We start from the raw sequence: 25,282 nt of genomic DNA, 5'->3' as shown, positions 1-25,282 counted from the left end.
CTATCTATCTATCTATCTATCTAGTATCTATCTCTGAAACACCTGTAGAGAGCGTTGACGTGAATACGTGAGCTGATGGTCTCCAGCGTAACCGCTAAGAGACACGACATTGGTCGGTTACAGGGGTGGGCGTGGTCTGAGGAAACGGCTGTCACCGACAGAGCAGTCGGCTGGAGAGCCGAGCGGAGACAAGTGTCACCGAAAGAGCTGCCGGAGTTGTCAAAGTCAGCTAGGTGAATGGAGCTGTGTGTGCACCATTACTGCAGGTAAGTCTCCTCAAAAACAGAGGTATTTTATTTAGTTTTACCCAGAGCAGAGATTGTTACATTTGTTTAAGGTTCCTATCAGTCGCGGAAAACGTTAGAGTCCACGACCACGACGGTACATTGTAGCTCGCTGATATCACAAACAGATACATTTGTGACAGGATCCTGAACGTGTTTACATGTAGCTTGTAATTCAGTTTTAAATAGACCTGGATATTTTATCCGAAGTTCCCGTCTTTTTTGTTCATGCTTTTCACTTCTGAAGTTATCTGTTCATATTTGAGCGGTGTTTTTATTGTACCCTATGACTCAGAGCCTACTCTTAATGATGTTTACCTTGCACACTGATGAGCACCCAAACAGAGTACAACTAGCCTATGATTGTTTTGATTACTCCACATTCATCTATGAAATGTCCAAAAACAGCTATAGCCATGGGTGGCATCCTAAATTATTATTTTTTTCTTTTTCCATCAGTGTAAATCCCAAATTACCCTAAATCTATTAGTATGTTAGACAGAGGAAAAAACCAAATCCTCATAACTGAGAGCCTGCAGCTGTGTCTCTTACATGTGAGTCAAGCTATTAAAAAAACCCCACCATGCCCCATGACACGGGAAGACAAGAGGGATGGTGGTTTATTTTTCTCCTTCTGAGATAATAACATGACTTTGATAACAGTGCCTGATCTGATTGAAGCCTTGGGGCTCTGTTGTGTCTGCTGGAAGTCTAAAAGCACAGCTGTATTTCCTCCAGCTTCCTTGTTTTAGGTCTGAGTTTCCTGGTACCACATTTGGTTTAAGCCAGGGGATGCAAGGAGGCTTCAGTGAGTATATGTCTGTGTCTAGGCCCCTGTGAAAGTGACTATTTTGTACAAAAGAGTATGCAAATGTCATTACCAGTAACACACATGAGTCACATAAATCTCTAAGAGTTACCAAGTTAAGACGTGCAGCTGTACACAACACCCTGTTAAAACTGTAATCTTGATCACAATTAGACTGATGATGTCAACTATTGGGTGAGGCATTAAAAACAGTGACATACGTAGTGGTTTGAGTATTTCGGCCTTTTCATGGTATGAGAGGAAAAAACATTTGCAGGGAGTTCATTAAAATTGTGGAATATGAGTGTAATCAGTGATCCTAATTCAGCTACACATGATGAGAAAAATTAGTTCTGCTGAATCTGACCTCTTGTTGTGAAAATGGTGTTATTACTAGACAGTAGGGCTGACCCCAAAAAATTGAAGCTTTGTTCGTTGCCATGGTAATCGATCATGAAGTCATCGATTGTCTAAATATGATAATCGGGACAGTTCTACTGATCACCATGACAGATACCCACTGAGTAATTCATTCATTTACAATCCTGATTATGAAAACCATCTGGAATCTATCAACTATCCAAAACAACATGTTTTGGATAGTTGTTGTTCAGACAAAGTGACGTCTGGGATTTCCACCTCTGCCAGAGAACCTTTTACTAGGGTTGACAAGGAAATACTCCTACTGCAGAAATTCCCAGCTTACATTATACATTCCAGATGTAAGAAGACATGCTTGTTTAATTCAGAGCCCCATTACTGTAATATGTTCAAATGCGAGCACAAAGCACTGAGATCAGTTATAACAGGTTTGTCAAGGATTTACCCAAATTAACCTCTGCTTTACACACATTTTTCACTATTCAAGCCTTTAAAAATAGACCACAGGACAAAGTGAATGCTCATCGTCTCCTTTGTGTTCTGTCAAAGTTAAAGTAAATGGGCAGATCGCTGTGCCATACCACCTCAGGAGGGTTAACATCATGTGCGATCACTGTGACCTTCTGCTCTCGGTCTCAGACCTCTCAGTCCTCTATGAAACATCACACACTTAAAAGCAGCATTTTGACCTATTTTCCCTCAGGCATCGTGGCACTAAAATAATCTTTGTTCTGTTGTTAATCGGTTGATCAGAAAATGATGCTGGGAAAGTCAGCCTACATGAGGCCACTGGGGTCATAGGGTCAGACACTCAGACCATAACTCTTTGTGCTAACAGGAAGTTTTTTGGTGCTGCCTGGAATGTTGTTAGAGAAGTAGTTTGGCAAAGATGAGCGTCGGCATTTTGGCTTGTGCCACTGGTTTTATGAGAAAACAGCTTGAAGAGAGACTTCAGGAAACTCTGCAGTAAATTCATTTTTGAGAATGATTTTAGAGAACAATCTTCCTTGTTGTTGACAATGATCGTAGGAACTGACAGAAAGACTTACTGAGTAGCCTCTTCTGCTGCAGGGGAAATGTCTCAATGAACCTGTTTGTAGTCCTTTTATTGCCTTTGGGTTTCATGAGGGACTGCAGTTTGGGCCAGGGAGATCAAACAGACTTCACCGTGTCTGTAGACAGTGATGACATAGGACTTGTAGCCTGCAGTTGAGGCATTGGCCATTTTAGCTCAGTCAGATGATGTGATGAATTATAGCTATCACTTAGTCACTTGACACGAGGCCTTATAAAAGTGCTCAGCAGAAACCTTCATATCAGTGCTCACAGTCATGCATAAACCACATACAACATTTACAATGTGCTCAATAACAGCCAGCAGTGTTTCCCACAGAACGAGTTGCTATCTGTGGTGGAAGTTGACTGGGGTCTGGGATGAGTGAGTGAGAGTGGAACAATGAGAGGCTTAGTGAATCTATGTACTGCACGCAGCTCTACAATGAAATGGTAAAAAAAGATAAAGATAAAATCAGTTTGTGGAGAATAAATCAATATATATAGGAATCATAGGCAACATACAGTCCATTAGTTTTTAAACTAATTTACAACTATTGTAATCATCAGTCTAAGTTCCTCTCCAGACATAAACTTATTCTGCTATTATTCATTTTTTGTTTAAGATTGGTCAGGCCTTGTGCCCTGCCGCCTACAGCTGCGAGGGCTAGGTTGACGGGTGAAAGAGCAGTGTGTGTCAAGATGGTTAGCACAGGAAACATCAGAGAGACTCAGCCACTTGTTTGAGTCTCAGTCAGACTCAACAAACAAAAGTAGAAAATGTCCTTGCAACAACCAAAAAAGCAATAATGTAACTTTTAGAACATTTATTGTGCAGAAAGCAGATCTCAAAACTCAAAATTAAAACCCAGCACTTTATGGTGCAAAATAGTGCAAATGAATATGAATAACATTTTTTAAAATCTTTTTAAATGATCTTTTTCTGCTCAACATCCATAGCATAGGCAGGTGCAGTGACGTCATTGACGCAAATCTCTACAGTGGGCCAAATTTATTTCATGTCTACTGCATACCGCGCAGCCTTAGTTGATACTGTTAAACCTGCTCCACATTTTACCACGGTATATGGCATTACCGTGGCCAATTAAAAATCATGTTGTATACAGCTCAGACGGAGTCACCAAAATGTAATTCAGCAAGGGAATAGCCTACCAAACACCACACAAGAATACTGAAACAATAACAAAACATGTACATTACTAACATTAACAACAAAATATGGATGGCGCTGCTAAAAAAAAAAAAAAAAAAAAAAAAAAGGACAGCGCTGCCTCTCCAGTCGGTTCACCTGCAGCTGCACAGACGAGCTGTCAGAGGAGCTCTGCTGTTCCTCTCTCTTTAGCCTGGTGTTTGGCTGCACTTTGTATTTATGTCATTTATGAGAGGTGCAGAAGGAAACAACAACAACGCACCACAGATCAGATCAGACAGAAACAGAGTTGGTGAATGTACAAGATAAATTTTTACCCAAACAAATAAAAAACCTGTTCTCTTACCATCTGGTAACCACAGTCGAACCAATATTGTGAAGTGGCTTGAGCTGCAGGATGAGGTGCGTCCCGGGGAGTTTACTGCATTTTATTGTGTCAGAGATGCAGGACGCATGTTTATTTCCACATCCAGAGGCAGAAATGTGGAGAAACATAAATTACTGCACAAATAAACAGTAAAATAAAGAAATAGATTAACATATTTTACAGTGGGTGTTTAACATAAATATATATCCAGAGGATGTGTATTTGAATATATCTCCTACAGACATGTGGCTAGGTAGAGAGAGACAGAGAGAGAGAGAGTAGATCGAGTGAGCACATATAGGCCTACACTGTACCTGAGTGTAGGTAATATGAACTATGAAAGGGATGTCGCAACAGACCTGCTCAGGGTGGTGCAGCAGGTATGTTGGAAGTTTTATTTTGTCATAGGTCACATACCCGACACACCCGCACTCAAGAACAGTTAATTACATTATCAGGTCATAGTAGCGAGTGGAGGACATAATGGCTGCCTGTCATGAGGCAAAAATTATAATCACCATCATTTCCCACACTAGCGCTATACTATCATGCTGCAACGGTGCATCCTGAGACAACTTGTCCCTTTCTAGCCAATGATATCGCCCACAAACATTTCCGAGCAATACAGTACACGCCCCTTATCCACAATATTCCCGGAGTGCTTCTGGGTTTCTGGGCTTTCCAACAATCATGATAATTATCATTATCATTATAGACATATACTGTCTATAGGTGCAACACTAGCTAGCAACTCCACAACGTTACACACACACACACACACACACACACACACACACACACACACACACACACACACACACACACACACACACACACACACACACACACACACACACACACAGCAGCTTTGACTGTAATAACCTTCATCACCAGAGTCTCCCTCATTACTGTAACACACCTGTCTGTCCAAACAGCCCCTCCTCTCATCCACACAACCAGACCTGTGTTCACCAAGCTACAGGTTTCACAGCAGCTCATCTACACCACACCACTGTTTAACTGTTTAATCAGACATAAAATAACGAAGGGAACGTGACCCCAAAATATAATAAAAAGCGACCTGATCTCAGTCCTCCACACATCCGATTCCTCAGCAGAGACACAGCTGATCAAACCTCCAGGAATTATTTCTTATTATTCAAATATTTTTATTGATTTTCACATTATACACTCACAGTAGAACTCAATACCCCAGACAAGAGGGAAAACAAAAAATAAATAAATAAATAAATGAAATGAAGTATATAAATAACAATAATGCAATATTCATAGTAATACTGGGAATTATTTCTTACTGTACCTTCAATCCTGGTGTCCAAAACAGTCCGCATCAGTCATCCAGCTCAACTGGTTAATAATCCACCGATATTATTCCTGTTTACATCTCGTTCCTCGCCATCACTGTGTTTCATCCAGTGTGTGAAAAAAAAGGTTTTTAGCCTCTGTTTCTTTCATTTTGGTCTGGACTCGGTACCAAGTCCAGAGATGCTCCTGTCGGCTTCTATCAGGACACATGAAGCCAAAGCTAGCTATAACTTCTTTTTTTTCCACACAATGCAAAGAGATGAAACTTGCTGTCCGCGAGGAACAAGATGTAAGTTGGAATAATATCGGTGGATCTTTAATAGGATGCATATAGACTGAGGAAAAGTGATTTTCTCCATGAAAGAAGGTCAGACAACAAACAAACGCAGACATCTGTGTATGCATCATCTGTAAGGATGGTGCCACTAAGAAACAAACAAACAAAGGATGGCGCTGCACTCTCCAGCTGGCTCACCTGCAGTCTCACAGACAAGCTGTTCCTCTTTCTTTAGTTCAGTGTTTTGCTGCACTTTGTATAAAGAGAGCTCAAAATTGGAAGATTTAACCACCGGAGCGTGAATCAGAGCACCAATCAGCTTAGCATGAGCACAGTGGATGTGGCACTGCAAAGCTGTAGCAGCATGTGTGTAGGCCTACTGTATGTGTCCTCTCGGGCTGCTGATCGGCACAAGCCTCAGACACTCAATACACTCAATACAGCATTTGAATCATATCAGTTAACGGTTATTAATCAGTTAATGATTGTTGGTTATCGGCCTGAAAAAAAAATTCAAAATGTGCATCCTAAGTTTTTTCCAACTTTACCGGTTGGTATGCAGCTCCACATGGTGCTTATCAAAAACGTCACTCAGAAAAAAAAACACCTCACAAAGATTACGAACTAAAAATTTAATTTCTGCAAAAATGGTCATGATCATTGACCAGTGATTATTACTACAGAACAGTTAACATATTTAGCTTCTTTTACTTGTTTCTTGATGTTTGTTCACTCGTAACTGCCAGTGACTGAAAGGATTAGTTGTTGTACCAATGCAAACTCTACCTCTTAACTGAGAAGATTTCGGGTTTCATTTTTCTCCGCAAAAGGACAGGATTAGTTCCTGGGCAAGTGATTTATGAAACTGTGAATCTGTTTAATATGTGACTGTCATTGGTTCACTGCCATCATGGTATTAACTACTAGCTTATTTTTTGTATTATATAAAAAAAAACATCATACGGACAAGGTAACAAGGTTAAAAAGTTAATTTTCAGGAGAGGTTCTTTAAACATTTAATTTTTAGGAGCCTTATTGCCTTAATCAATAAACTTTCTGGGTTAGGGTAACCATGCAAAGATCTCAAACCTTCCCTATAGTTTCTTAATTATGAGGATTTGTACAAGAGGATTTGAGGCTGTTTTTCTTTGTCTATTATGACAGGAAATGTAATGGCTTTAGATCTTTCCACTATGACACAAACACAACTTACAATTTAAAATCACCCTGAGCTTTAGGAAAGTGTGATGAGCAATTTTCACTATTTTTGGATATTTTATAGCCTAGATGAATCAAAGTGGAATGATTGTTGTTGGTTGCGTAGACAAAGGTTATATATGCCTTGGAGCACTGGGACATCGTCAGGCCACGCAACTGCCTGCATTTTCCCAGAAAACCTGACCCAATAAATGACAACCTTTCCCAAAGTTTGGTCAAAACACCCTTTATTCCACACGCCGCGGCTTCAGAACTGCAGACAGCCACAGACTCTCCTCAGTAGACACCGCCCGATTTGTCCTGCGGAGAGCATGAAAACACTTCTTGGCATCACCTTGGGCCTGTGGGCTCCCTGGAAAGCAGTCTCCACTGTAGCTGAGGCTACTTTATGCCAAGTGTGTGTGTGTGTATGTGTGTGTGCGTGTGTGTGGGGGGCTATTTGTGCTTCTGATTGTGTGTATGTGACGCATTTGGTACATCCTGTGGTTCTAGCAGTTGGATCACTTTACACTCTGTGACCTCTTTTGAAAGTTTATGGCTCTTGTTCCTCATGCCCACAGTGACTTAAAGGTCCTGTGTATTGCAGACTGACAACACTGGCCCTGTTTTCACACCTTTTTACTTTTTTTTTTTTTTTTTTTTTTACCTCACCATGTCTGGAAATAGTGTTTGCTTTTCCATGCACGTCATTTGCAGAACATTCAGAATATTGGGGTTAGACTCTCAAATGTGTAATGTACTGTGTCCTTCGTGCTCACTGTTACAATTCATACAGGACTGCTGGGATGTGGCTTAAACATTTTTGCACTCAGTTGAAATGATACACAAGCAGCATGAATGCCTCAAAAGCACAGTCTTGAACCCAGGTCATGTTTGTTAAAGCCAGTCTTGCAAACCAGGGGTTTGGCAACAGTTCTATGATGTTTTCCTAAAAAGCATGTAGGCATTCTGCAGGTTTATGACGAAACGACGTCACTACTCCACTGACCCGCTAAAGAGCAGATAAGCCTACCTTTTGTAGAACAAAAATGGATTGTTTTTCATTAATTAGTTTGAGACCATAAATCTTTCATGCTCAGTGTTCCCCGCGGCTCTCTGGTTATCCGCAGGCCTTCTGCCTTAGGCCACAGCTGTATCTATGGTAACAATGTCGTCTTTGTTCATGCTGTGTTTTCATCCCTGATAAGAAGGGATTAAGAAGTATTTCATGCATAATAAATGATAAGCACTTTCAAAAACGCTGATGGAAGTCTTTGCAGTAAGGGGTCATATGCAGAGGATATAGACTTACTGTAAAGCTCAGGGGAAGCAGAGCTGCTGTGTAAACTAAATAAAAAGAAGTTCCTGGTGTTTTGGGTATTGTAAGATTCAGTGTTAAGGAATGAGGATATGCACCTAACACATTTTGTAATAATGGTTATTAACCCTAACTCTCCTTTGACCACGCAGTCAAATGTTTAGTATTTGGGTTTATTTGTGAGATAGAATTTGCATTAATGTTTTAACATGATATTTCTCAAAACGACCTTAATCGATGCATGTTCCTTATTTCACATCCATAATTGACCCCCTAATGGACCAATTGACCCAACTGTCACCATCGTAGACCACAGAAGGAACCAGACCACACACAAACACCTCCTCGGGAAACCCCTTTATATCTCTGCCACTTCCTATCTGTTTTCCTCTTGCTTGATGGATTTAGCACACTGCCCCCAGAGGCGTAAATCTTTATCGTGACTGGCTGTTCACATTTGTGATTGGATGTTATACTTATCAGCCAGTCTCTCTCCGTCTAATCAGTTTGTTTGTTGTTTATTGTTTGGCTGATTTTAAGGAGGAAATAATCCCTGGTCAGTCAGGCTAGGCAGGTTTACACACACACACGTGCGCGCACACACACACACACACACAAAGACTCACTCACACATTCACCGGTCCAAGAGGACTTCCTCATATTGTCCTGCTTGTTGATGCAGAATATCACTTTGATAGATCCTTCCCCCGTGCTCCTTATGCTGAATTAAACATTGTCTCATTTCGGGATTTCTTTAAAACTTTTTGCATGCGTGTATGTTTGTGCATGTGTGTCTCATTGAATTTGGTTGTCTTACCATGGTTTTATTATTTCAAGATATACTCAAAGAAAACAAACTGCCAATTTTGGCAATGCGGAGAGTTGACATGCTGTCTGACAGTTTCATTGCTGAAATGTTAATCTTAGTTAATCTTCCTGAGTTGATCCAAGGAGAGAAGAAGGTAGCAGCCATTCAGCTCCTTTTTCTCTCTACACTTGCAGTGTTTTGTGTTCTTGAGAGAGAAAACAGGTACAGGGACTTTCCCTGCTTTCCCACTTTGTCCAGATCTATAAGTGAGAACTGACGAGGCCCAGTAGGTTATCATAGACCCTCTGTCATCAGAGGTGGGGGATTTCCACTTAAGAAAACAAACAGTACACACAACCGCACCCCCACTCCAACACCTAAGCACCACCTCTTTCTGTTGCTCTATGAACACACTTCCACACATCGCTGTCAGGTCCTTCCTGTTTTCTGACTTGTCTGCAGCATGCCTGAACGGAAATGAGTGCTCCTGTTTTTTTTTTGCCGGTGCTGCATTGTGCGATGCTTCATCTCATCAGGCCACTGCATCGGGCTGCGACGGCTGCCCACATGCCGAGGGTGTAAATAGAAGAGTATCGTTTTCATAGCCAAAGCTAATATTAGGAACTGATTCACCGTGTGAATAGTCATAATCAGTCATAACGGAAGTTTGTTTCGTGGCATGTGACTTTGGCAGCTATTTGTGCTCTGTTTCTATGCACCTTTCTTGGTAATTTAGGTGATTCCACTGCCACACAGAGCAAAGAAAACAATGTGTCAGAAAATCAAGAGATGGGTTGAACTTAATGCTCTTTTTTTTAATTGCATTGTACTTTGATGATAATTATTGAATGAATGACTTTTGCAACTGCTGGTTTCTCTCAAGTGATGAAACAAATTGGTGGAATTAATTGCCTTTGGTTGCTTACCGTGTTGCATTCACCAGTCGGTAAGACTTCAAAAATAAACTGGATCCAGCTCCATTTGCAAAAGTCTCAATTTTAAGGGCTTGAAAAGACTGGGGTAGTGGATTCGAGGCATGAAGGCAGCAAAAGCCAAACTATTAATGTTGACATAACCTGAGGGACACTTTTTGCGCCAATGTCATCAGTTTCACTTTGGATGAATAATGTTTGTTGGATGTCCACTGAACATGATTTAGTTGATTAAGGGCTCAGTTAATGAACAAACTATTACTGTAACTGAGTTAACTGACATGGGCAAGATTGTGTCAGTGAGAGGTTCTAAATGTTAGTTTTGATCATTTTTTCCCAGCCCTATCACCTGTTCTTGGCTTTGTGTGCAGCTGTGACATCAAGTGTTCTGTGTTGTTAATGCAGTAAATCATGTCACTCCACCCAGTTTGCTGCTTACCTGATCTTGTTTGATGATTTGATGTACAAAACTCAAACTTGGTATCCATTTCCTGGTGCTTTTGTTCGAACGATTGTGTATTTAAGATAAGATTCAATATCTGGGCAGAAAAAGCACGTGGACTTTGAACAGAAGATTTATGTTAAACAGCCTATTTGTGCACAGGGAAACATTTCACTCTCAACAACCTTGGGTGGGTACATCATTAATAACTAATTTATTAACATTGTTAAAACATTGTTCAATCCTCAGAACTTCATTTTAAATTCCAGTGGAATGTATAATCTACGAAGATACCAATGAACCAGGTTAAATTACAGGGAAATTGGCATTCGCATGTTCCATTCAGTTATAGTTTAATACTGTGACTTGCTGCATACTTTTGTGCAGACTGTGGTTTTTCCAAGTTACACTTGGAAAGGTTGTGAATGGTGTAGTGCATCTATTTTTAAGCCTTAAAAAAACTCTGTCTCTGCCACCGTCTCTCTGTGCATCTCTCTCTCTCTCAAACCCTTCACCCTCTCTCTCTCTCTCTCTCTCTCTCTCTCTCTCTCTCTCTCTCTCTCGCTCTGTCTGTCTGTCTAAATATAGTGTCATCTGCCCACTCATTCAGACAGAGAGGAAGCGGTGTGTCAGCGCCTGCACTGCATTAACAGTTTATGTTAAAAACAGAGTGCAGGTCTGCTAGCCTGCTAACACCAGACCTCATCTCAATGTAGATTGAGATTCTTGATTCTTGCAGAGCGAATAAATTTGCATGCAAGGCAGCATGGGTATACCCAGGCTAGGTTTATGCATCTTTGAGGGCAAGAATCAGTGCCTGCACATGAACATGTTTTGCATCGTGCACATGTGCACACTTTATCAGTACTTGCCAGCATACTTTTTGTCTTTGTTTTTTTGCATCCAACAAAAGAAAGAGGAACCTTTTGAGATCATGCACCTTAGAGATGTCAGAGTCAAGACGTAAACAGATAGATGAGGAGAGGGGGAGGGAATGGGGGCTAGAGAGATACAGGGTAAGTACGGCCTAGGCAACCGGAAACTTGTGGTCAGAACGGCAGTGTTCAGCTGCTGAGGCAGCGCTTGTTAACTCGCTGTTTTTGAAAGTGCTGCTTTTCTTAGAGGGATCAAGGCTAAATCCATCACACTAAATCCTTTCATTGTACGCATACGGCCCGTGGAATGACCGCCAATGCAGCATGTTTGTGTTTATGTGTGCGTGTCTGTGTCTGTGTGTTTGAGGGAGAGAGAGACAAATAGCAGCAATGGGAGAAATACCAGCAAGCTTCTGCCACAAGTTAAAAAAAGTGAGGAAACATTGTGAGTCAGAAGACCGGACACAAATAAACATGACTCAAACAGCAACTCACGACTCCCTGACACAACACCTGCACAAACTCTCTCTCTCTTTCTCTTCACCTCCCCCTTCAACGCTGCTGACACACACGAACACACAGACACATAGACACACACACACGCACACGTACTTATCCGTGTTGCTACCTGATTCGTACCCACTCACAGGATGCACTTGTCAACCTCACTTGCCTCTCTCTCTCACACACACACACATTTGCTGTCATTCTCTCACTCTGTCACACACATGTTAGTTTCAGTACAGAGAGCAGAGTGTGTGGATGTACGAGACTTGCAGGACTGTTTGGCCTCTGGTAGTACAGAGAAGGGTAAGAGTTATATCAACACTTTACTCCTCTTAGTCTTACTTTTTAAAGTTAGCAGTTGAAATTACCAGGTAGATTTTTTTTTAGTCTAACTCTAACCATATCCTTTACAGCTATTCGGACACAAGTTAACTAACTGATTAGTTCCATGAAGTAAAAACATTTGTTTTCAGTCTGTTTTGTGTATGTCTTGTTCATGTGACTCTGGGCTCAGACGACGATCAGCTCCATTATATATTTGTGCACAAGCAGTTGCATAATGCTGGTCTATGGTTTGTATATTGAGAGTAGGGTTGTCAATTTTATTTTTTAAAGAAGTCACTCCCAAAAAGAAACAAAATGTGAAAGTAAACCTGCCTATCTCTTTTTACAAGAAGCTGTCTGTTTCTAAATACATTTTGCAGGAAATACAGTACAGTGTGGCACTTAGAGATGAGTGTTTGTTGTGGTTTTTATGGTGTCACAAGTCATTTATGTTGCAAATATTGATTTCATCACAATAGATTTGGTCAAATTTTACAATGCATTTTTTGTGTGGTGGCAGACAAGTGGTTTAAAAACACTTTCTGATCTTTTAAACAGTAGAGGAGGATGTGTGTGGGTGTGGGTCCACTGCACCTTCTGCCATATGCTAATCATCAGTAGGTGTCAGCAGGTGTATATATAGATATAAAGGGTGTGTAGGTGATAGTATGTATAGGTAGAGGTAGACATAGACATAACATTAAACTTGCAGTGATCACACACAGGTTTAGAAATGTCAACTAAACCTGTAAAATACAAAAAAACAACAACCAAAAAAACCTATAGAGACACAAAGAAGTCGAGAAGCGTCATGTCGCTTGTGAACAGAGGTACGTTTTAAATAGCTACACTCACTGCATCTGTGTAGTTGAACACTACAGTACGGCGAGCAGGCAGAAAACCAAAGTGCAACTGCTCAGCCACATTTACCGTCAGTAGACTCATTTAAGCTGGACACAACAGAACATGAGTTACATTTCCTCTCTGTGTCTTCTTCTTCTGATTACAGTTGATAGACCCATGATGCACGTGAGACATGACCAACAAGGCCCCTTGGGATAACTCAAGCACCATGAGCAGCATGGAGCCAACAGGTACACACAATACACACTCGGTGATATGTAACGATCAGTGAAACTCAACTACAGGGCTCGTAGAGTTGAGATCACTGTCTTTTGATGATGTTTTAAATCTGTCAAATAAGTAGAATGTATCATCAGTCTTTTTTCCCCGGCTGGCCTGTGTTCATTTAAAAAAAAAAATGTAATTGTGTGTTGCTTTTCATATTCAGACTTCAACACCCAAGCTCTTTGTTTTTCAGCTGGCTGCTCCCCGACGGTCCCGGAGCCAGAGCTGTACCGCAGCATTCAGGCTGTGCTGCCCAGGGATGCAGACAACCCACAGCACGTAGACTGTTTCAACAAAGGTGCAATTTAATCTCCTACACCACACTGAACATTATGGAAAAGACTTTTCACAAAGTGAAAACAGCAAAACCCCAACTTCATGATGCCTATTCTGTTGTTTAACTGAACCTAGGTTGGTAGTGTTAATCACATGGTATATCAACAGCATGAAGGCTGTTAAGTTGTTAGTAATCAGACATTGAGTATTTAGGATTAGCAGTCTAATGGAAATTGAAAATGTGACACATTTAACAAGGTTGTGCTTAGTGCTGTGGAAATCTCTCACAAATGGCTGGTGTATGTGTTTATCTGTGTATACAGGCATGCTGAGATGGACTCTTCATAAGAAGGTTCAAAACAATCCAGCCAACAGCTTATCTCTGGTGTGGGTGCTGATAAAGGAACTGGAGAAGGTATTCTTTAGTGTTACTGGTAGCGTTCTGACACTCAATCTGTTCATTTTAACCCCTAACCCTAACCCTTACAATAAACATAATTTATTTACTCAGATTTATTCCAAAATATTCTGAGTCTGTCTTCTGTCAGTGATGTGCCGGCTGATCCCTGACATAGCGTGTGTTTTCTGTGCAGGCTGAGAGATGGGACTCTCGCAAATACATCATCCCTCTGCTCCACACTCTCATGTATGCCATCATCCAGGTACAGTATTCCTGCTACATTTTTTCACTGTGAAAAGCTGCCTGAGAATGATCTGATTTCTAATTGAATACCTGATACCGTATGTGGCTTACCTGATGAATAGACTTTCTTTTAGGTAAATGTCCAAAAACATTGGGTTACATGTTTGTTTAGTGAGTGTATGTCAGGAGGGCAGGAGGCCGACTTTATACTTACTCGAAATGTTAACAGGGAAGTGGACATCTGAATGTATTGTGTGTATAAATACATTGTTTTGGATTTTCTTTCCAGGATTAGCTTCAAGATTTGTCTGTGTGTGTTTATTGATATTTCAGACAGCCTACATTCCAGATGAGCTGTACAAGCGAGTTTACGACTTTTGTAAGAGACTCTTGACCTACCCTCATCCCTATTGCACCGTAGGACTCAGCTACACAAGACAGATAAAAACTGAACGCTTCAATCCAGGTATTATTCATCTGCAGACCTAAAGTTTCTCAATCATTGTCATTGCAGTAACCCTGAACCCAGAAGCCTGTTCTAACATTTATTAGTCATTTATTAGAATGAAATTTCTTTATTTGGATAAACCCCTTGAGATGTATCATCTCGTTTTCGAGGATTTATTGAAACAGACTAGCATTGATGTCCATCTGCGCTGCCTTTGCTGTCCTTTTCCAACAACATCAGCAAAGGAAATTTAAAGCTTAGTGTTGCTTGGACCACAAGCTGAACACATAATTTGGTTGGAGGTCAACAGCAGGAGATTAGTAATGACAGTGTTATTTATTTATAGGCCTTTTGTCATGGTGTTATGATTGTATGCTGTCATAGGAGACAAATGGTTCTGACAGGTCAATCAAAACATGAATTATCTGTTACTCATACTGTTGACAGAGGAATTGTTTTCTTTGTTTCTTATCTCAGTTCCCATCAGGAAGAACAAAGATAGACCACACATGTGTTGTAATAAAAAGACCTAACTTACCAAACTCAAACAGAAAAACTACATTTAACCAAAATGAAAACAATGACAGGCAAAAGTGGCATGTAAGCCAAAACTAATAAACCTGAATCTGCCACACATGCTCCAAAACAACAGAAGAAAAGTGCAAGAGTAATCATACAATGGTTGCTTTCGCGTTAACGAACCTTTCATTCATTGCCATTAAATCTGGATGAGGACATGTCACTAAATGCCAATTTGATCCACAGGTCTGATGTACCAGAGGATGGTCACAGCAGAGCAGAGACTAAAAAATGAGCACTATCCCTTCCAGGAGAGGTGAGTCACAGTTTGATAATGTATTACGCATGTGAAAGTGCTAAAAAAAACAAACTTCAATGAAGTGTTGACAAAATGATTTACAAAAGCTGAATTGAATTCCACATACAGTACTGCTGCATGTAGTCAAACAATCCTCCCTGTCAAACACTGAGGTCATATCAATCCCTACAGAGTTTTTGTTTTGGCTGACCCAGACGTCTTCTCTGGTTCCCTGGGACAAGTTCTCCTGGGCGACATCGAGGCATCAGCTTCAGGAGGATTTTTAAGTCCTCTAGATCTCATGCGGACTGTGGTCCAACACACAATCCAGGCTGCTCTGGGATCAGAACAATGCAATGGGCTCAAACTTGCTCAGGCCCTGAAGGTGAGTGAACCTACACAATGGTATTTGTTATTGCCTTCTGTTGACAGTTCTCTCGTTGTTCTTTTGTCACTGCCTGCATGTTGTCTGTTTGCTTTGTGAGTCTTGTTTTGCTCAGTTGGCACGTTTTACCCTCTGGTGTACTGTCAGTGCTTAGAACAAACAGTTGAATATCATCATCAGAATTGATCCATGTGACGTGGTCAGGAGTCTATGGAGGTTTAATAAGGTCAGAAATGATGTCTCCTGACATGTATAGTGCAGCGTTTAACACATTAGCTCGACACTGAGGAAGTAATAATGTGTGACCAAAGGTGTGTGCATGCTCAGTCAGTGTTTGACAAACGGTGTTGCTTCATCTTGTTTCTCTTCTGTTTAGTCTCTTAAAATCTGCTACAAAATTCTTACCAATTTGTTTCTGTTGTTATAAATTTCACATTTAATCATGTATAAAAACGCATATGGTCACCACATATAGAGCATTTTTGGGTGATTGTAACAAATGACCATGATGACTCATCAGTTCAAGAGTAGCGTTTTTCAGTTTGTACTCTTGGATTAAAAACAGTTGAAGCGTTCCTGCTCCATATGTGCGTGTCATGTGAAAACATCCTGAACCAGAGTCTGCCCCAAACTGCATGGTGGATGTGTCTCCTGGCACTCATCCTAAAGTAACACCTCAGCAGGACACACACAAAGGCAGATATACGTATATGTGCATGCAACTGGCCCTTCACCTCTTTGCTATTTATACATCATCTGTATGTATTTATCTTCCTGTGTGAGCGTGTGTGTGTTCACCTGCATGCGTTGGTGTGTTTTGTGACAGGACATGGGTCAAGACGTTGAAACGTATTACCAGGAAGTGTTGGCGACGCTAGAGCAGAGCGCGGAGGAGGGCTGCAGAGGGGACAGGGGAGCATTGAAAAGCCGCATTCAGCAGCTGTACAGCGAGATCGTCAATGACACAGACTCAGGTAGGGGCTCTTTGAAAAGGAAATATGCCTTGCAAAGCCATGCACGGCAGTGTTTCTCAGCAGTACAACCACTCAGCCTGAGACATCAACTGAGAAACTTTAGCTGAACATAAGTGAAGGGGGGCAAACCACAAGAACCACAGTTACGTCTCATTACCTAATAGGCTAAATTCAAATAAAAGAAAGAAACGGAAAGAGACGAGATGACTTAGACACATTTGTGAATTGTGTAACTTGTTCTTACAGTACATTGGTTATGTTTATGGGAGTTGTGTTAATAACTGAAACATGAAATTAGAAAAACATCACTCTCTTCACTCAGTCCACCTGAGCTGCTACTGCTAAACTATAACATGTTTAATTCTCTTCATATCTGCTAGTTGCACACATTTTATGTGTCCATACTGTAGCTGCTTTTACTGAGGTCAGACATGTGACTTCTTCGCCTCTATCCACCAATTGTCCTCCGTGGCCAAATTAGTCTAGTCACATGTCTTTATTTTCAAACTATTCCGGATATCTATTTCCATGACACCAACTCTTTTGCTCAATATTATCATGTCAGCACCCTGCTCTGCTTTCATTGCAGCTGGGAGGCCAAGGGATGGACACGGGAGTGTTCACATGGAGGAAATTGTGGGGGTGGGATGTTGTGGGCTGGGGGGCTTTGTTTTGAGTGTCACTGTGACAGTTTTGGTCTCTTCCTCTCTCTCTCTCTTCCTGTCTATGTGTGTGTGCATTGCAGAGCCATTGTGCGGTGGACCGCTGTGTGACTGCCCTCTGCCTAACCCAGAGATGAGTTTCCACCTGTGGACGGAGGATCTGGATATCTGTGAGTGGCTCTGGACACTGTGGGGGGTCTCGAGGAAGTTGTTACTACAAATCATCCAAACTGAGTCCGAAACTGGAATTATTTACCCCAAACTAAACTGAGAAGAAAAAGACGTGAAAAATATAATCCCGGAATGCAGTTGAAGACTTACTCTTGATCATTTCTGTCTTTTCCAACTCATTTTGTTATTTGATAGCAAAAACATCCAAAGGATTTTTTTTCCTAAAAAAACTATAATTTTGCTTTTTTGATAAGTATCTGGAGATGACTGGCATTGAACTTTGTACAGCTCCATAGCGACATGAGGCTTTTTAGAGTCATTCTGAAATGTGTTAGAAATGAATCAAGTTGAAGTATGGTGTTGTATGAGGGTTCAATCATTAAGTAAAGTATGACACTTAGAAAAAGTGTTACCGTGTGAGAATATCCGAGGTTCCTCTAAGTGGCGCTCAGTTTATCAGAGCTGGACTAACCTAATGTAACAGGCAGATTTAAACTAAACAGATTTTAATTCAGTCAATGGAGCCGTGAGATTAACTGTGACTAGGGCAGTCATGTGTACAATTATAGCACTCTACTTGCAGAGAACATTCAGTAAAGGTGTAATTATCATAGTTTTACACACAGGGATTTTACTCACTCACGTGTCCTGTTGTACAATAGTGCACAGTCTGTATGGTAAGTACAAGTAATTACTGCTTGTGTATCCTTTGCAGTGTTACTTTAACAAGCATTTAATGTTGATGGATCACAAGGCAGAATCTGTAATGAATGTGTGAACTCCATCCCTACAGGGTTATAAATAGATTCCTCAGGGTAAGGCAGTGAAGAAGTCTCAATGCGCTAATAAGAGCTGTCATCCCTGTTAATTAACTGGAAGTTTTTTTTACCCCCAGCAGTAGAGCGGGTTTGTGTATCCTGCAGCTACACAACAAACATTTACACATAGCAACAAAAACTCGTTTTTGTCCTGTCTCTTTATCAGTGAATGTTTAGTCTGTATGGGGAAGTATGCATGAACGGATGAGATATGACAACTGTCAGTAAATAAACACAGAAAGTGTACCTTAGACATTTATTGAGAGGACTAAGGATTGCCCTGTCCAGTGTGTTTGTGCTCTCTTGCTATGAATGTGAACCTTCAAATATATGTGAATAATGAATATAAAATATGCTTACAGGGCGAGAGTTGGCCAAGTGGTTTCGATCCAGCTCCATGTCAGAGCAGTTCTCCCTCAGTCAGGAACAAGAGGACTTTGACCTGGGTGAGTCGCCCAGCGACCTAACGCCATCTGACATGATTCGCTTCTCCATCATGTCCAACGACAGTGGCATTGAAAGAGACCTACCAAGCACTGATCCCTCCCCATCATCATCTCTGGACACTGCCAGCATGAACACATCATGGGAACAATGCAAAAGGTAATACCTTCCTTCTTCTTGTTTTGCTTCTACTCATTTTTTTTTTTTTTTTTTTTTTTTTACAGCCCACTGCTAGTTTTGGCTCATTCAATTAATTTGCAGTCTTTTTGGTAAAGCATACATACCTCAAGTTTTTAGAGTTTTGGACATAGTCTATTTCATGAGAATCATGAAGAATCATCTTGAAGACTTAAAATTTCCTGAATGAAACCCCTGTGGGTTGTCTTCAACAAGAGCATTACTGGTGGTCACTCGACTTTTCCTTAAGGAAACTCTCATTCAAAGATTCAAGTCATTTACTGAACTTGAAAACATTAGTCATGCTCGTCATGGGACCTTTTGCATCACTTGTTTTGGTTTCCATGCTTTACATAATTTAAAAAGTATCAGGGCTCAGACCGTGACAGTAAAACTTCTCTCTCTTTCCCAGTGAGCAAGACTCTGGAAGGCTGTCACGGCGTGGAGGAATCAAGATGAAACCATCTGTGAAGGACAGTATGGTCCTGATGCAGGACACCCTGGAGCAGCATGCAAGCCTCGGAGGAGGGAGTGCAGAGAGGGGAGGAAGAAGAGGAGCCACTCTGCAGAGGCGAGCAGGAAACAGTACAATGCAGAACCCCTTCACTAAGCAGCAGAGACACTTTACTGCCAGAATAGTCGCCATGGGTGATGACAGGGTACTGGGCCGCCTGGCCAAGGTCTACTACTTCTTCAGGTGAGAGTTGTGTTATTTCACAAGATGTAAACAGAGGATGATTAAGCTGTGATAACAGCTGGACGGTATGGAGTTGGCAGAACTAGACTGAGTGGTCAAAATATACTGCCTCAATAACTTGTTTCCCTCTGCAATCTTTAACTCAGCCTTCTGATTTATGATATGATATATATCCCTTTATTTCACTGTAATAAAGTAGTTTCACACACATTGCATTATAATGACAAAGACAACATGATAGACAAAACCAATAAACCAATAAAAGTATTTTTCATATTTGGCATTGTAAGAAGACAAACATTCAGGTATGATTGGAGAACTGTCTTTTGTTCTAAACTTCACATTCTTTCTTTGTGGACCAGGAAGCTTTACAGTAGGCTACTTCTTCTATGGCAAATGTCATATGGTGAAATCCAAAACTTATTTGTTAGAACGGTCAAATTGCCACATCAAGTTGTCACGTACTTTATACTTCTCACAAATCTTTGGCTCTTTGGTTGTCTTTACAGGAAAAGGGAAGCGCGGAGGCTTTTTCTTACAATGAAAATCAACCTCCAGTTTTACTACATCCCTGTTTGCAAGGCTCCAACTCACATCTCCTCTCTCAAGGTAAAGCAGCTTCCTCTTGTTAACAAACCAATGGTCTCACATTGTGTGAACATCAAACACACCTCCAAAGATAAGATAAATGACCTGTGTTGTGATAGGGGATCGGTATATGAGAGAGAGCCAATTACAGTGTTGTCATTGTGTGTATATTTTCAGCGTTAATGTGGTGATGTTGGATAGAAATGCTCAGTAATCAAGTAATGAGATTTTAACAGTTCACTGGGGAACAGTCATTTATTCATGTTATGATCACAAAAGACACCATTTATCAAACGTGGGTTAAGATTACATATGACATACATGACATGTTACAATAGAACAGCAAGATTGTTTGTAATGTCTAATAATTGCCCACATTTTCCATTTAATAATCAGTTTTCAGACAGAAAGATTTCCATTGTGTGTCCCCTCACTGCTGTTATTTTTTCCATATGTCGTGCATTCTTGGTTCCACTTTCATGTTCCTTTTTTGTAGGAAAACTGTCCCATCAAGCAGTTCATGGGGAATCCCTGCACTCTTGGTTCCTACTTGAGCATGGTTGACCCGTGGTACAACTGTAACATCAAGAGTTTGGGCTCCATGATTCCCAACCTAGCTAAAATGGTATGATACAATTCAAAACTATACTGTACAAAATATGTCAGTGTCTATGTTTAACTGGCAGAGAGAGAGGAACAATATTTTATGTATCTGTTTATTTTTCAGGGACAATACATGTAAACATTGCTGTATCTAATTCGTAACCAGTGCAATGTATATAGGACATACCTTACAGACTGTAGACATCATAGACACCAAGAACTCTTTCTCACAGGATGCAGTGGTGTACTTTGTCTTCTTGACATGCTTCAAAAATGTCATCACCACACAAAACCTCATTCAGTTGAGTAGCGACTATTCTCAGTTTAAATTTAAACACAGGAAGTTGCATAACATCTTGTACTGCAATTGAAATAAGTACTGTATGTTGATTTCACTGAAACCACAGCTACAGTGAGTCGAGGACATCACGACACTGTGCTGACTGTAAGCATAAACGTTACAACACAAACAAACTAGAAACTGGGAAAAAAATGTACATGGAGGCAATGGTGGCCATGTTACATTTTGTTGCTGGAGGTCAGTTTCTGCATGAAAATTCATGGACAAAGGTTTTTTTGTTCTAGGATGTGTTGAGCACAGTAATTCCTTCCCTTCATTCACTCAACTCAAAAGCACATTGAGTTGCCTTGGTATGAAATGTGCTATATAAATAAAGATGCCTTGCCTTGTCTTGCCTTGCCTCAACTAAAAGTAATTCCTAATGCACAGCTCAATGTTTCATGTGGGTGAAGTTAAGCCCAGTAAATCAACCTTAAACTTTAAGTCACTTAAAACCTAGCAAGAGTATACCAAAAATAGAATAAAGTTATGCTGGGCTGCTTCTGAAATGTAGACCAAATACCAAGAACCGCTGCATCATGTGCCCACCAGCTGGCATTACAGTGACTCATATTCTGTGAAAATGACTCTGGTGTGCCCAAAAATGGGTTTTGTGGCTACTGGCTACTACATTAAACTGAATGGTTCATTTCATATGATTTGTGTCATCCATAGCAACAGATAAACACAGGGAAGCCAAAAGAGCCCATCATCTCTGATGTCATAGCCTACTATGTACGTACGGGCCAGCAGTCTGTCTACTTCAGCATCTACTTTGCTAAGGTAATATGGTGTATTTTATATGTAGATTTAGGTTCTGAGATATGAGGACATTTTCTAATATCTACTGGTTGTTACATGCTGTTTGTTTCTCTTCAGCTCACATTCAGCAGCATGACAAAGGATCCTGTGGAAGATGTGTTCCTCACCCATCTGGAGATAGAGTTTCCTGAGTTCAGGAAGATCTCAGCCTCAGTTAGAGGTAAACTGGGTTACTGTAACATGTCCCCCCCCCCAGTTAGACCTTTGATAGTTTGTTTGTTTTTTGTTGTTGTTGATGTTGCTGTTTTTAACAGCTTTGCCTAACACAGTTAAACTGCATAACTGTTTCTCACATAGAAAAACCCAAGAAGAGCTCAGGGGAGGTAGCTGGAGGCGTTGTCTCAATGAATTACAAAAAGGTAAGTTCATTTTTTAAATATCCATTATGCTTTATTATTTTACCGTTATGGGGTTATCAGCATAACCAAATGTGTGATGAAGTAGTGCAAGGATTGCTCAGAAATTCTCTGTTTTTGTGTGTCCAGGTGACATTAAGTGGACGAGACATTGACAAAGGAGTCTCAGTTAGGATGTCAGGCTGTCAGATTAATGCTATTCCCTCCAGTGAAGCAGAAGGTTCAGTATTATCTCTAACACACTCATTAACTCACAGTTTTTTTTTCTTTTTAATATTCGGTGATTGTGTCTTGCTCTGCTTATTTGTGCTCATTTCTTTTCTCTGTCTTCCTGTCATAGATCTGAACTGTTTGACACTAACACTTAATGAATCTCCAACCAAAACTAAAAACAGCATTGTGGTGAGTCTAAGCAATACTTCACAATTTGTTGAGTGCCTGGATCATCCCCACAATGATTACTGATGCTTAAACAACTCATATAATGAAAATTATTCACCTAACAATAATTAATTTAAACATTTTATCTTTAAAATCTCAGGATTCAAAGATTCGAACCAGCAACATCAAGATTCGCTCTTTGGAGAGTCGATCTTTCACTGTCATACTGGACGGAGATTCTCGCAGGACCTACAAAGATGTGCAGAGGTAAGAGAGACTAGAGAGACCTCAGATGGGGTCAATATGACTTCATTTCTTTTCATTCTACTGAGTAAATGTTGAACAGAAGGTTTGGTTTTTCATTAGTTAGAGAAATGTTCATTGATAACCATCACAGCACCAGCTACACTAAATTAACACCGCTCTTGGATTGTGGTAGATCTTGGTAGATTGTAAGGCTATTCAAATCTGAAAGTTTTTTTTTTTTCTAACACAGTCTTGGTGAATGTATACCTGTACAGAAACTTTTTTGCAACTCAAACTGACAGCTCTGTTTCAAACATCTTTGTGTTGTAGCATTGAGATTGTGCCATGTCTTGATCCTGGATACTGTGTCCAGAAAACCATGAGGTCCAAAATGAAGGTGGGAGAAGACAAAAACCCAGGGCTGAGCAAGTACATGAGCAAAGGACTTACTCTGCCAATCAACACATTTGCTGGAATCATCAACTGACACAATGGAGCAACGCCAGATGGAAACTTGAGAGTTAAGACCAACCACGCTGTGTTTTGAGAGAAGCAATGGTTGTTGCTTCTGTGATAACGGAAGTCCAGTTTGACACACAAAGTGGCAAAATGAATCATTTTTGAGTCATACTGAGTCGCTCCTAAAAACAAACAGTTCCAGCTCTGACTGACTGTAAATCAGGGAGCACCAGATACAACACATACTGTGCTGTTGTCAGCTGCAGTCAATGGAACCACCAGTCAGCTGCGTTGACAGTTATAGAAACAAAGTTCATCACACTGCGGGGTATGACTGAACTCTTAACAGTGTTTCACTTCGCATGAGAAAGCTACTGTGTGTACTTACAGTCACTGTATGCGTATTAGAACAATGCAATAAGAACAATATTGCAAGTGACACTGGGGAGGCTGACAGGGAAAAACAAAAAAGCAAAGATATGCACATTAATGCAGTGGAGATTTCAGGGCCTCTGATAATTAGATCACTAATTGTGACGTTATCATTAAAACTGCCGTCGACACGGCAGTCTGTGATCACCACTGAAGGGTTGATCGTAACAGTTACTTTACTACTTAGACACTACCTTTGACTGTATCCTTGACATACAAACACATGAACACACACATACACACATAGTAAACACAGACATAAAGACACATCACTTGGCCTGTCAGCTGCAGATTATTGCAAGACTGGTACGATGACATCTGACAGTTCACTGTTGCCTTTGTCATAGCTGAATCATTCAAATGAGTTTTTATTGTTGTGTAAGCTGTTTGGACGGTGCTAATGAGTGACATCCCCCTTGAGGTTTGGGCCAGCTAGAAACACACTAGGTCGAGTATAGAAGCTAGAACCATGTGCAATGTCAGTTATTACTACAGAACAGAAGTGGCTTTTGTGTTTTATGGCATCAGACAGACGTGGATAATAGCTGAGTCGTCAGACTGCTGACTTTTGTCTCCATGTGCACTGTCTATTACCCAGAGCTGCAAGGTTCTGGTCTTGTTTCATGCTTCTTATTATGCAATACAAAGATCTAAGCGAGGGGACACAAAGCGAAACTTGCACAAATTCCTGTAAACGCCTCACGTGTGTCAGCCCTTAGGTGTGAAAATTACATGTTACAGCTATTAAACCTTTCCCCATAACACAGTCATCATATCAAAATTTTAGAGGACCAGATAAAGGTCTTTTTATCTTGATTTTAAGTCCTATATTACAAAGCCAAAAATAGCTCAGGATCCTGTTTTTGATGCAACCTATGTGATCAGGGGTGCTCTCAGACAGTAAAGGCCAACAGCCTCAGGAACTGGAAGTAATGTGTGTTATTGCGCATACTATTAAATCATGTGAGTGTGTGTACAGTATGTGTGTGTCAGTGCAACTCATGGCCTGCCAGGTCAAATCATGAGTTGGAAATTCAGTCAGTGTTGCACATTATTTTCATGCTATGTCATTAGTAAAAAGAATGCCATTACAAATCAAAATGTATTTGTTCAAATAAATGATTATGTTTTGTAAAATGGTCTCTGTGTTTCATAAGTGTGGCAAAAAATTTACTTGAATCACCAATCTTTGAGCTGACTGAGACTAGGAAATTATTTTTGCTTTGAGGCACAATGAAGCAAGCAGTCCTGTGCTGTAACTGCGTCCAATGGCCACCAGATGGCTGTATGTGGTAGGTATGGAAGCAGCTTGGGGATGGGTTATCACAGAGATACTCTGGTGCGC

At 40.6% G+C, this 25,282-nt stretch overlaps 1 protein-coding gene across 2 annotated transcripts; it reads left to right on the top strand.

The window, feature by feature from the left end:
• The first annotated feature begins 147 nt into the window (after nt 1-147).
• On the top strand, nt 148-25,074 carry pik3r6 (phosphoinositide-3-kinase regulatory subunit 6). Of its 2 annotated transcripts, none has more exons than XM_083976404.1 (21): nt 148-266; nt 13,080-13,164; nt 13,392-13,496; nt 13,798-13,889; nt 14,068-14,136; nt 14,451-14,583; nt 15,331-15,400; nt 15,575-15,767; nt 16,594-16,741; nt 17,487-17,573; nt 18,755-18,995; nt 19,426-19,710; nt 20,220-20,319; nt 20,795-20,923; nt 21,917-22,024; nt 22,121-22,223; nt 22,361-22,422; nt 22,549-22,639; nt 22,760-22,821; nt 22,961-23,067; nt 23,377-25,074. In XM_083976404.1, exons 2-21 carry the CDS (start codon nt 13,107-13,109, stop codon nt 23,531-23,533), a joined length of 2,400 nt encoding a protein of 799 aa, XP_083832530.1. In that variant the 5' UTR covers nt 148-266; nt 13,080-13,106; the 3' UTR covers nt 23,534-25,074. The 2 variants fall into 2 exon arrangements, with proteins under 2 accessions (XP_083832530.1, XP_083832531.1); XM_083976405.1 differs by lacking the exon at nt 148-266 and adding an exon at nt 11,987-12,049.
• The last annotated feature ends 208 nt before the right edge of the window (nt 25,075-25,282 follow it).

Source organism: Trachurus trachurus, assembly GCF_905171665.1.
Source record: "Trachurus trachurus genome assembly, chromosome: 1".
In the NCBI taxonomy this organism is placed as follows: Eukaryota; Metazoa; Chordata; class Actinopteri; order Carangiformes; family Carangidae; genus Trachurus; species Trachurus trachurus.
This window is presented reverse-complemented; position numbering and strand designations above follow the sequence as displayed.

Bases quoted from the DNA above. Each gene is read 5' to 3' on its own strand.
- pik3r6 (XM_083976404.1), top strand. From the start codon at position 13,107: ATGACCAACAAGGCCCCTTGGGATAACTCAAGCACCATGAGCAGCATG. The intron at 13,497-13,797 runs GTGCAATTTAAT...CTGTGTATACAG, and splicing joins CGTAGACTGTTTCAACAAAG to GCATGCTGAGATGGACTCTT. The intron at 22,640-22,759 runs GTTCAGTATTAT...TTCCTGTCATAG, and splicing joins TCCCTCCAGTGAAGCAGAAG to ATCTGAACTGTTTGACACTA.